The following is a 14,159-nucleotide window of genomic DNA, read 5'->3' as shown; positions in this document are numbered from 1 at the left end:
TGAAAATATAGATTCAACAAGAAAATTAGTAATTTATTCGTCGTCTTCCTTCTTCTTTTCCGTTAAGATAAAATCGGAACATGGAATAAAATGCCACAGTGTTGCATTTATCATTGATACCTAAAATTCAGCATTTAAATTACTCATTGATATTTTTTTTAACATTTCGAAAATGTATTTGTGGTTTCAAATGGATGGAAATTCAACTCAACGCTTATTATAGTTATAGATTAAGAAAAATCTTAAATTTGAACCTTTTGCTTAATAAATTGGATTATATTGGATTATATATTGTTTTTTTAAAAAAATTAATATTGTAATTTTTGGTAATTTATTCTTTTGACACATTGAAGAAATTTTAAATCTTATCTTTTATTTATATGATTTAATACTTTTTCTTATTTGAAGTTTCTTCCTTCTTTTCTTATCGTTTCTTCCAAGAAAGAATTACAAAATAATAATTTTTAACTCAGTGTAAATAAAAAATCTTTAATAATCGCTTGATTGAAACATGTAGTCCCGTTACCGAATTGTCATGTTTTTTCGAAGATTAATTGTCTTTTTTTTCATTAGTGTCTAATGTCTCATGAATTCCTGTACATTTTCCTTGCAAATGGATTTCATTAATGTAAAACGCAATGCTTTTGAAAAATACAGCATTTAAATTCAACATTAAAAAAAAAGATTTTTAAATAACAGTATTTTTCTGTGAAAGAAACGGTTTTATACTGGAATACCAATTGACAATTTTTTTTACCGTAAATTTAGCAGATTTTATTTTACAGTGTAATAATTAAAAGTTTTCGCATATTAAAAAATATTTAAAATCAATGCGTGAAGTAATATTTGTTTTAGTCTTTAAAATGTGAAAGCAATTTACATTTTAACAATTTTATGTACAAAAATATTTCCTAAATGCGATTAAACTAAATTGCCTTATTTATTTTGAAAATATTCAGTGAATGAAAGAAGAATAAAACTTTTTCCTCATATCGTTTTATCAATATTAACTAGTATTAGTAAATAAAAATTAGTATAAAAAGTAATTTTTTACGCTAACAATTAATNATATATATATATATATATATATAGAATACTAGAATAAAAAATTATGTTTATGTCAGACAGTTGAACTTACAGGTCTGGAGCGGCATTTAGTTTAGTTCAAGCACTTAATGTAAGCATTTAGTGCAAGTTGAAAACGGTATATGAAACGAGTGGTATACGGTTTATGCTAAAATTAAAACGGAAACGGAGAAAAATAAACATTGAAATGGTTATTAGAGAAGCATGAATTCTCATTGTGGAATTTGGTTACTTTTATTAGATGAAAATACTAATGCAATTGCTCATACATTTTTGTAATTCATTCATTGTATTGTTATTATAAAAACATTGCTTTGAATTATCTTAATTCCAAACAGTTTAACTAAATAATTACATAAAAATGACGGAAATCTTAAATAAATAGTGAATAATTAATTAGATTTAAATTTAGTTCCAAGTTCTGAAAATCTTAACTAATTAAGAAAAAGTTCAAGCACTCGGAACCTTTGCAACCTCTCCATGAAACTCTAAGGTTCCACGGAACACCATTTGAAAACTGCTGATATAAACATGTATTTTCATCTTGAAATTTCTAAAAAACTATTGTTGAAATCGATTTTGGACGAAAAAAATCTAAACTATTCATCCAACATTTAACAAGTGCTCTTCTCAAAACAATTGATGAAGAATGAATTTAAATATTAGTTTATGTAAAAATTTTGAAAAACTAACAAATTAAATATAACTTGTAAACTTATGACGTAATTTCAGAAACGTCTTTGGAAAGAGTCGGTATGCATCAATGGTTTAATACAGCAATTTTAAAAAAAATATATCTAGAAGCATTAAGAATATTTTTAGTTTTGAATTTTTATTATCGTTTCCGTGCAGATGATTCGATTTAAACAGCTAAAATATTCTTTGAAGTTACGACATTAAAACTTAACTTTGAATATCGTAAATTTCGAGAAAATATCAATCAAATATAAAGAATATAAAGAAGCTTCAATCATATATAAATAAGTTTCAGTCAATGTATCGTACTGCATGAATAATACATAATATTTCTTTATATTGAGAATAAATTTAAACTAAGCTTTCTGAGAGTATTTGAAATTCTGCGTTGCTTTTCTAAAGTAATAGATCTCATACACAATAATCTAAGGTAAAAAATAAATTGCAATGCATATTATAAATTGTTTTTAAATGTCAAGTTAGTTTTTTAATCTTCTGAAGCAGCTTTAAATTCTAAACTTACTTTGAAATTTGATAATATTTATGCATTGATTTTTTATTCTCCATGAGAAGTGTTGATTTTCAATGCATAATATTTTAAAAAAATTCAATTACAGTAAAATTTTGGATTCTAATTCCTGACTTTATTTTTTAAAAAATGCATGTATTTGCCATTAAAAATGTTGCGCATTTTTTATCTCATTGCATCATATTTATTAAGAAATAAATAAATTAAAAATATTTTTCAAACATACTACATTTTAATATTTAGTTAAAAATTAGTTTGTAATTTTTTGGACATATTGTTTTTCATATTAACAGTTTCAATGTGCCGATTTGCTATTTTTTAAAACAAAATTAAAATGAAATATTTAATTCGCAAACCATCAGATCGACTTTCAAGTTTATTAACTTCTAAATGACTAATGAAAAATAGATGGATACGCAGTTAAAAGAAAATTAACTTAACTGAGAAAGCTTTTTAATACAGGAAATGAGTAAAAATATTACTGATTTTTCGAAGAATGCAATATCTTAAAATCCATTTTTAATTAAAAGAGATTGTTTGGAATTGTTACTAACCAGCAATATTGAAACATAAAAAGCATAGTTATTTCCCTAAAATTTCAAAAGTCTTGTGCTTTAGTATATAAGTAAAAAAATAAACTCATTGCCTTCCTTTTATTTTGATTCAAGCTAAAGTAATCCACAAAATTTTTTTCCCAGAATCGATAAAAGATAAAACACAATAGATAAAAGATTCTGACTACAATAGATAAAAGATTTAGAAATCACCAGGGTTTCAAAAACTGTGAAAATATGCAGGAGAATCGGAAAATCGCATGATTTTTAATTTCACCATCTTTTATCACACGTCAAAATCATTGCAAAAAATCATCGGTGAAAACTTTCTGGCTATTTTTACTGAGAAAAATAACAAAGCCGAGTTCCCATAGAGCCAGGAAAACGGCAAATTTTATTATATGCTGTTAGCTTTCAATATTTTTTTTTTCTCTACGGAAAAATTTAAATCATTTTAAAGAATTGTTTTAGTTCTTTTCTAGGTTATAACCAACATGTAGTACGCAAAAAATTGCCTCAACCTTTTCCTATAATTTTAAAAATATTTCTGCACAATTTATAGCGCCCTGAAATATTTGTAATAAAATATGATATATCATAAAAATTTTATGATTTGAGGTTTCAAAATGCGTCCTTTTCTCACAATAGAAAGGAAATTTTGGTGAATATTACTTTAAAAAATCTTAATTTTAATTAAGCATCATTTATTTCATAAAAATATTTTAAAGAAACTTTGATTCCTTGATACAGGAAACACAAATTTTTCACGGGTAGGAAATAACCCATCCCAATTATTAAAAAACTATACCCTTGAAATACTTAATTTAATTTGATCAGTATTTTCCTTGAGTATAGAATATTCTATGAATGATTTATGCATGTGAAAATAATCCGCCACAAAAACATACTAAACTTCAATACAAGTTCCTCAGAAAATTCGTTCCAGGAATTCAAATCATGTATTCCAAAATAAAATAATGAAGAATAAATATGTTTTCGAAAAATAAACAAAATTTCTAACGAAATATGATCGCAGGCAGAAAACCTTTGAATCACAAACTCAGTGGATACTGATATGAATCACTGCAAAAAAATAGAAATAAAACTATTGAATTTAATGTTTACTTCGAATATTATTTGTTTTCTAGAAAGTATAGTTAGGAGATATAGTATAATGTAAGTTTATTTTATTTCGAAAGCAAAAGTCTGATGGTTTCATTTTCAAATATGTTTTATTAAAGACTTTTCTCATCTGCAAACCAAATTTCAAAATGTAAAAACGACAAAAAACTGATTGGAGGAAATTCTAATTTACAGACATTTAAAAAACTGATAATCTGAACAAGAATATTAATTAAAAACTCAAGAGAAATATCTTTTTTTAGACATTGAAAAATATCAATTTTTTCAGTTAGCTTATAAATGAACTAACCAAAAGTTATGCATAGAAAGAATTTATATTTAAAAATTGTTACGAGTAGCACACAAACTGTAAAAAAGAATTTCTAAAAATTAAGCTAAAATTTATTAAAATAGCTGCGAAACAAGTATTAGTTGAACTTGAAAACTCCATATACAGAATGTATTCATTTTTGAGCAAAATGCATTGTCTCAAAAGTGCTGTGGTAAAAAGAGTACGTTAGAGAGATGCCGGGAGGATTCGAACTTAGAACCTTCAAATTCGTGTCCGGATGCTCTAGCCATCACACCTGTAGGGGAGAGTGGGGTCAATTGTAACAGGGTACTATTGTAACAGAGCAAAAATTTCCAGTGTCGGGTTCCAGATTTGGTTCCTAGGTGGCGCACAAGGTGTATTTAATAAATCTTCATGTACACCCCTGCTAGCAACCATTTTTATGTACTTTTGAAAGACCTAAACCACAAAAGATATTTTCACGCTACGTAAGTACTTTTTTTGGTATTAGAATATTATATTGTAACAAAGTAATTTTGTTTAAACAAATAAAAATTATTAACCGAATATGCAAATGGACACCTTAATTAACATTTCAAAAAAAAAAGATTAGTTTTGTTAATTAACTAGCATTGTTTTTAACAAATGAAGCTGAAATGGCGTCTTGGGGACGATTGTAACAATAAGTAAAGGGACGATTGTAACAGCTGAAAATAAATAATCTTATGTTTACAAACCATTACTTAACTCTTTAAGAACCACCAATAGTTTCCTATATCATTTATATTATGTTGCATGTGCATTATTTTATTTGTCACCTTTCACAGCATAAATTAAAATTTTTAACCCCTTAAAGTTAAAAGTTTAACCCTTTAGGTCTCTGCTCATTATTATTTTTACTCCTAAAATATCACTACTATTTTGATCAATAAAAAAATATATCACAACTATGATAATATGTATAATTAACTATGTTTTATGAACTGTTAGAATTGTGTGGGGACAATTGTAACAAGTGCACGACTGTCAAAAATTGTTAATAACTAATATAATAACATTTAAAATAAGGTATTTTTTTTTTCCTAGTAGAGGACAGTCAACTTTACTCGTCTGTCAATTAATACTAATAATTTACTGGATTTTTTGTTAGTTAAAAATAGTTAAGTAGAAAAATGTTACAATCTACCCCACTCTCCCCTACACTACAGTCCCAAGAGAATTAGAAATCTTTATATAGTGACATCATGATATTCTTATGATATGACACATCATGATATTCTTATTTCAGATTTCAATGGCACTAAGGGTTGCAAGTTGGAAAATATGGTTCCACTAACTTAGTCAAGATATCAGTCATTTTATTTTATCTTTGCTATATACTAAAGACTTTTAAGTTAATGAAATGTAAGTCATGATGTGTCATTACGATAATGACTATATAAAGCTTTCTAATTCCCCATGGACTAAGATGCACATATGTGTTGGTTATAGCATCATATTACAAACCAGGTAGTCCTTAGTTCGAGTCTTCATCATCAGCCAATGAACTTCTCTGGCGTATATTTCTCTATCCACATTACTTTTGAGACTATGCAAATTTGTTCAAAAATGTTTGCAGGGGTTTTCAATTTTGAATACATAGGGTTGAAAATGTAAGCATTTTTTTATTTTACGTTAAAATTTAAAGTGCTCATATTCATTTGCTACATTTTTATTGCATATAAAATAAGAAAATAATTAGTAAATTTATTTAATAAATATATGTTTATCGATTTTGCAAAGATAGAAACTATTGTGAACATTATAATTCCAATGGCGTAAGAAAAACGGGTTTTTGAAATCTATTCTTGGAATCTGACGTTACAAAACGTGCTGAAAAGGTAAATTTTTTCTTTTTTCCCGGTCCAAATGATCGCATCATAAAAGTAAAATTGTGACAACAGTAAAAAAAAGAAGAAAAAAAAATACGAGGCCCCAGGAGAAAATATTTTCCAAATGTTTGGTCAATCACATTTTTAGGAGTGGCATCTTCAATTTTGTATGTCTTTTATGCACTCAATTCAAACTATAATGTGTACAAGGCGCCATTTCGTAAACAATTTCAGGATGGTTGTCAACCTTATAAGGGTAACTTTTTCTTGTTTTCTTACTTCTTATAAAATGAATACACAAATTAAAAATTTATACTACAAAGAGAAAATAATTCTGATTAAATGAACGCATGTAATGGTATTTCGGCTAATAAAATGTGTTAATTTCTGGTAATAAAAATCATAATATATATGGTATTTAAAACATTCATTTGATAACTGTTCAATTCTTATGGTAACGGTTTACCGGAAATTACGGTTTTCAAAATTATGGTCTTTATAACCAAATATTTAGTACAAAATACACAACTGCAAAGTAAACTTAAAAGAATAAATGGCTTTTAGTCAGGCTTTAAGAAATCATGGTAAAATTACTAAATTTTACCACAATTACCAAATTTTATCACGAATTATAAAACCATATTTCATTGTTAAGTTTACCAAAGTCATTAATCAACTGGCTATGGTAAAAATTACCGAGCTTTTCGGTGCTCTCATAGAGTCAGAAACATAGTAAATTTTGCCATATTCTGCCATGTCTGATTATACTTTTTTCTCAGTATAAGTGTCTATGTATTTCATCCACATTTGATCCGAATATCTCATCTATAGGTTATTTATGATGTAAAAATATAATTTGTACTTATGGCCTTTTAACTTACATCTCAAGCAGTATATATGGTTTTACGAAATATTAATTTTGTAAGATTTCAACAAAACTGTAATATATCTTTAAAATAAAAAATAAAATAAATATGTTATGAAATTTAATGTAAATAAAATACTAAAATTTGAAAATAATCTTTACACTATTAATTCAACTACCGAAGTATTTCGGTAATGAATTCTGTAAAGTTAACAATAAAATATGGTTTTATAATCTGTGGTAAAGTTTGATAATTTCTTACAATGCTTTAGAGAATGAGAATATCTTAGAGAAACTATTTATTTTAATAAGCTTACTTTTCAATTTTGTATTTTTTTAAAGTGTTTTCTAACAATAACAGCAATTTTGAAAACAGAATTTCTGGCAAACAGTTACCATATAAATGGAAAAATTGTCCAAACAATGGATTAAATACCATATATTTTGATTTTATTAACCGGAATTGTAAGGTTTTTTACTAGAAATGTCATTACTATACAGTACGGTACTTTTATTTTAAAAAAAATACTACTTGCAAATCTAAGACTTGAAGAAAATGAGCTCACATACTTATGTAAGAGTTTTGAAAACATTTTATTGCCCTTATTATTATTTTTTCCTAAATTCCGTATCCAAAACAGATCTTTTCAAATTTCTGCAGTAGCAGAAATAGCATTGTTTCGCCTTCTCTAGCTACTACTTTTCGATTTCAAATATATTATTTCAAAAAGAAAAATGTTTATTTCAGCGTAGAGCAAGGAATAAAACAGCTGTATGTATTGAATTTTATTATTTTAATAAATAAAATATTTTAAAACTTTGCTAAGGATTTAGCTTTAGTTGTTTACATCTAACATCACTTTAATTTTTTTCTTCTTTTTCGCATATATAGTCATTTTAAGTTCTATATTTTATTTTTCTAAGTATGGAAGATAAAACTAAAAGGGAATATAAAAGTCGTTTTATTTGAATTTCCATAAAAGGAAATGCTAAAAAAATGCGCTGAATAATTTTGAGGTGCTAGAGAAAGTGATAAATTATTCAGTTTTTCTAAAAGAAAATTTTTTTGAGATCAAAATTTTCTCTCTCTAAAAAGAATAGCATAGCTTGATTTATTACCGATTTGATTTGACTCTGATAGTAAATGTTGCATAATACATAATATTTAGGGACCGATATTTGCCTTATTTAAACACATTAAGAATGTTGAGTAAAAAAAATATTATTCTGAATAAAAGGAAACAATGAATCACTTACATAAATTCCAGGAGAGGAATTTTTTAATAGATCAATAATACACCAAAATATAGCTTTATTAAAATTATGGCTAAAAGTACTTAAATCAATCAGAGAAAAATCAGTTTTACCAAATTTATCGTTAAAAAAATATTTTGAGAATTTATAAAAAAAAATACAAAGAAAGACAATTTTATGAAATTTACGATAAAAAAAAACTTAAGTGAAGTAGTTAAGGAAATCAAATAATTGAAATCAAGTCAATAAATGTTACTAAATATTTGAGAAAAAGTAGTTTGAGACTTGATCAAACGTACGAAGAAGTCAGCTTTAACCAAATTTACGGTAAAAAGTACTGACACTCAGAATTCTAGTACTATTTTCCGTATTATTATATATATTTTTTTGCAATGTAAATAGCGTATTTAAATTGTTCAGCAGAATATCAAAGTCATATCTCGGTTATTAAAGTTATGTCAACTTAGCGGTATTTAAACCGGTATTATATGCTTGTATCAAATGCGAAGAACTCAACTCCTCAGCATTAAGGAAAAATTATTAAACTACACGGCGAACAAAAATTCTAGTAACATTACAGCCAAATTCTTTACCAAAGCGATTCGGTAAACTCACCAAGTTTTCCGTTTTTCCCACAGAGACCAAAAACACGGCAAATTTTACCATATTCTGGTAGTTTTAACCATGCTTTTCCTCTCAGTTTAGAATGAAAATGCAAATGAATAAGATGGATTATGATATAAGAATTGAGGCGGTTAATGATAAAAGGGGGTATGTTACAATTCTAAACTTTCGAGAAAAATCAAAAATCAAAAATTTTGTGCCAATTGCGGAAAGATTGTTTTAATTGCTTCTAAATAGTTGGATTCTCTTCTTTAGGCAGTTTAGAAAATATCTCGGTATTTGATAATCGGGGATTCATATTCCAAAATGAAATAAAAACTTATTTTCGTAAAAATGTTACATGCCTTCTTTTCATATCAACTGCTTTAATTTTGCTTAAAACTTCTTATTTTAATGTAGATCGAATAAAGATAATTAAATATATCTACATAAATATTGATATCTCTGTATAATTATCAGCATATTATTGCATATTATCTTTGCATATTATCATTCCTAGAAAAGTGAACACGAAACAGTTACATTTTTAAACTATAAAAAATTTTAATGTCTTTCTTAGAATTAAAATGTTATAATTATTAGGTTTAAATTTGTTTATTTACTAATCAAAACATTCTATTTTATTCAGATTAGTATAACATTCCTTATATATTTCTTAAAATGGCTACTTTAACATAATTAATATAAAAGTATGCAAGTTGAAAGAAATTACAAATTAAGAATAAAAATTATACAAAATATATTTTGCTGAGTTCAATAAAAATATTTAAGGTATGAAAGGAAATTGTTATAACAAAATATTATACTGTTTTCATTTTTTCACAACAATTTCAACAAGAGAAGATATACCAGAAATACCAATATAATTGTAACAAAATGGTCAAAATACATCTGTAGTTTGCAAAAAGGTTCTTAAAAAAATACGCTATAGATCACAATTGTCTCATAAATTATGCCAATTATTATTAATATTAAATATTTCTAATGCTTTCAAAATGCAAAAAATAGACTAATTGTTTTAAATTTAAAAAAATTAAAAACTGATTATAAGACCAATGTTTTACACTAATATAGTGAGAAGTCTTAAAGAATGAGATTTAAATAAACTGAGGAAAAAAATGCTTGAAAAAAGAATAAAGAAACATTTAAAATTCCACATTTTATTGAAAACTATATTTCATTAAATTATCTTTATTGTTTTAATGTAACGGAAAAGATGTGAAAAATAAAGTGATTACATTCAAGTAAAAATGTTTAAAGGTTAAGTATAAGCTGATTTTGCATTTGTATTCTTTTATTGTAAAATATATTTAATATTATTTTTAATTTTGCCATCTATTTTTATTTAAAAGAAAAGAAGTTTTTCGCATGGTTCATTTTGTTGAAAATGAAAACCAGGACCAGGATCCCAATTTAGCTTGAAAAATTTAATACATGTGTAGAAAAAGAGACATACCTCAATCATTTAATACGCTTGTGACCACTTCTGTAAATAAATTCGTACAAAAAATGTACATATACTTATGAAAACTCGGACTCACAAGACCACGTAAACATTAAAAAGATATTTTTTAAAATAAATAAATAAATTCTTACTAGAATTGAAAAACTTTACTACCATGTCATATTGTTCTAAGCCAAGCTTCTAAGGCAACCATGGCAACAGTAGTAGATCAAAGTTAAAAAAAATCTGCGATTTAAAAAATATTTGTAAGGAACTTTGTTTTCGTTTTCTTTGAATCTTTTTAGAAGATAGTTTGTAAGTAAATAATGCATATTGTATGCATTTTTGATAAAAATGTATTCAACAGTTGCTTTTTGTAAGTTGTATAGCAAATAATTGTAAAGCTATTCGAGAAATTTTTTAAAAAAATGAGCTTTCTTGTGTTTTAATATTGAGAGACAGTTCTATATACATACTTTAAATATAACACAATCTTTTTCATGTCTGTTTTACTACAATACTTAAGTGAGTTTCAAAAACGAAAATAAATCGATGAAAAATTAGTCAATCTTGAGTAAAATTGTAGAAAAATTTAATAATAGAAAACTAAATACTTATTTTTAATTTGTTTTTTAAGTTATGTATCAGCTTAAATTCATTAAAACAGATCTCAAATCTGGAGAATTATTTCAATCGAAGTCATGGTAACAAAACCAGATCTCATGAAATTGTTACCTTTTATAAAAAATTACTTTTTATATTGTATTATTAAAAGATTATGAAAGAAAATTGACAATTTAATTTTTCAAAGTTACAGACATGTAAGAGCCAATGAGCAAATATAGAAAAACCTATAAACGATTCTGAAATAAATAATCGTGGTTTCAATTGTTTATCTTCAGAGAAACAAAAGTAAAAGGAAAATACTTCATAGGAAAAGAAAAAATGTATCAGAAGGTAAAAAAAATAAAATGTTCTAAATAAAGGAGAGAATCTTTGCTTCAGTCTCCAAATTCATTCCTTTTTATTTATTTTTAATTAAGTTAAATAAATAAATCTGTGGAAATCCTTTTGCGGCAAATATAAACAGTATTTTTTAATCATTAATGAATGACTTAATACCTTTTCATAAAAAAGAAATAAACAGTAGCAAAACTTATTGCCCTTAGGCTGAAAAAAAATACCTATATTAAAAAAAGAAGATTTTTTTTCACATTCTTTCTAAATTAAAGAATATAGGTTAGAGAATGATATAAATTTAACCAACATTAAAACTAGTACTTTTAAAAAACCAGTTCATTCAATAAAAAGAAATGTATCTGAAAATGTGCCGCTTGATGTCTGAAAAAATTAACAAAGAAATTTTATGTTTATGATATCTTTCAGATGCAACTTTATTTTATTACAAATAAGTTTTGTAAGAGTAAGTGTTTAGTGAAAAACATGACAAATAGTAGTAGAGACTAAATAATTAAATTAAACCTTAATGAATTAAATTTCTAAAACCAGCTAATTCACAGATGAGAAGTACACCGTGATGAGTAGCGTCAGAATGACGTCATTGATAAAGTATATTTTGTGTATGCTATATCCTTCTGATGAAGCTAGTTTTTTTCATTTGTTTCGTTTAAGTCAGGTTTAAAAAGTAAAACGCATATGATACATTCTTAAAAATGGGGATTAAATAAATCAAATATTCAAAAAAGATTTTTTTATCATTGAAAGTATTTTTGATCTCTTTTATATTTCTGTTTTTATCAAAAAGCTTTTTCATTTATAAAAAACAAAATTTTGAATAAGTTAAATTTAGCCAGTTTGCATGCAATTTAACAACCAACAATAATTTAAAAAAAATATATAGTATGCTTATTTCAAATATTAATTTAAGGATTTTTTTATTATGGGAGTAAAATCCTATTCATAAAATTAAAAAACAACACAATTTTATATAAAAAAATTATATAATGTTAGTTAAAAATATATTATACAAATTATTTCATTTGCATAAGCACCCATTCATCTTAAATTAAATAAGAAACATCTATGTCTATTAATTTCTCCATCTATTTTTTCTGCATTTTTCACCCGGTTTTCCAACAAACAAAATATTAAAGCATGCATTTTTCTTTCCCGGAGATTAAAAAGAGGATTTCTCGAACATCATTACCTTTTCCGAGGATTATCCAGAGCCGCGTTAGAGCAAAGACTCCATGCATAGCGACTCCTTAAAACCACATTCCATGTGCACAAGACTCCAAAACTTCAGATGGTGACTCAGAAAAGCTTTCAGCTTCTGGTTTTATGCTCTTTACCAACAAGTTCTTCATAGCATGCCATCTGGTGTTCAATTGAGCAACTCTATCGATCACTAAAGAAGAATGGAAAAGTTCCGGACCTTTTTAGAAGAGGTTGCATTCGAGTTGGCCACACAACTTTCTAAGAAATTCCCTCATCTTGAATTCTCTCTATAAGGGAAGATGAAGATTCTTAAACAACATTTATGCTCTTTTCATACAATCGTTTTCGTAAGAATTATGTCCAAATAACAAGTGCAAGTACAAATAACAAGTATTTAAAATTTAATATATTAATGTGTTCAGCAAATTTTTACTTACAGTAGTGCTACACGTTTTAATGTTAAATTATCGCTAAAAGTTGAATAGCATGATAGAAATGCGACATTTTAAATAAAAAAAAGTAAAAATGTATCAATAGTAATAAAATGATGTAATTGTATTGGTTAATTTCCTATTTACGAAAACTAGTAAAAACATGTGAATTATGTAAAGGTATATTAGACATAATAATCAGTAAAATAAAATAATTTTGTTTTAGATTGCTTATAAATTACTTATAATTCATTTTTAAAGTAAGCAATAATAATATTTGTAATAGAAAGAATGCTTTGGTTAGTACTTGTGGTGGATCCACGCATCTGTATTTTATTTCAAAAGTTGGATTATTATTAAAATTTAAATACGTGTTATTTTTATTTAAATGAGTATAAAGCATGCGTCTGGAAGCATTGTAATTAAGCTCGAAGCGAAAAAAAAGAGGAAGAAGATAAGAACAAAAAAGTTAGGAAAGAGAAGGTTAAAAAGAAGAAAGGAAAAAGTGAGGTCGGAAGTATAAAAAAAAAGGAAGAGAAAGAATAAATAAAAATAAAGTGGGAAAGAACAGACATGCAGTTGAAGATGTAGAGAATAAAACACCCTCTAGTAATATGTGAAATAAAGAAAATGGATATCTTTATAAATATATATGTTAACGTGTGAGTCAGAGATCTGCAGAACGATTACCTTCCCCAGTGAATGCCAACAATCACATAATCGCTTTGGTGATTGTCCGAAACACCGTGTCCAATTTGATACTGAATTATTTATTGATATCTTAATACATATTCGATATTGTAATAACATATTAGGATAGATTCGGAATATTGCGTAGTGGCACTTATCCTTAAGACAAAAGCATCATCAGTGCAGGGAATATGGGGGAGTTTATACCAGGCAAGGGCACTTTATTTAGAAGAAAAAACTTCCGTATAGAGAAAGCAAGGGCAAGTGTAATGCATCACTCAAAATGTCTCCAGTTTAGCTAAGACATTTATTTTTGAGAAATTCGACATTATTCGTTAATATGCTACCTTTCAAGAAATATATATTTATTTACAACATTCTTCTAACTTTTAGATGCCTTTTTTGTAGGGCGTCCTACCATTTGAATCCGTTTTATCTTTGCTCTCAAAATAGACCACAGTTTCAAAAATACTTCTTCTTTTGAGCCGAATTTCTTTCCCTAGAGCATATTTTTGAGATCTGA

General features: G+C 26.1%; 1 protein-coding gene across 1 annotated transcript in view; it reads right to left on the bottom strand.

Annotated features, from left to right (window-relative positions):
• The window catches only part of LOC107449976 (cell adhesion molecule 2), a 114,482-nt gene extending 101,824 nt beyond the window's left edge, over positions 1 to 12,658 (bottom strand). Inside the window, exon 1 of the mRNA XM_016065671.3 lies at positions 12,505 to 12,658. Within this exon, the coding sequence (XP_015921157.1) occupies positions 12,505 to 12,553 (49 nt within the window). The 5' untranslated portion in view covers positions 12,554 to 12,658. The remainder of the gene's footprint in view (positions 1 to 12,504) is intronic.
• Positions 12,659 to 14,159: the final 1,501 nt, after the last annotated feature.

Source organism: Parasteatoda tepidariorum, chromosome 5, assembly GCF_043381705.1.
Source record: "Parasteatoda tepidariorum isolate YZ-2023 chromosome 5, CAS_Ptep_4.0, whole genome shotgun sequence".
NCBI lineage: Eukaryota > Metazoa > Arthropoda > Arachnida > Araneae > Theridiidae > Parasteatoda > Parasteatoda tepidariorum.
The sequence above is the reverse complement of the archived record's forward strand: the minus strand, read 5'-3'. Positions and strand labels throughout refer to the sequence as shown.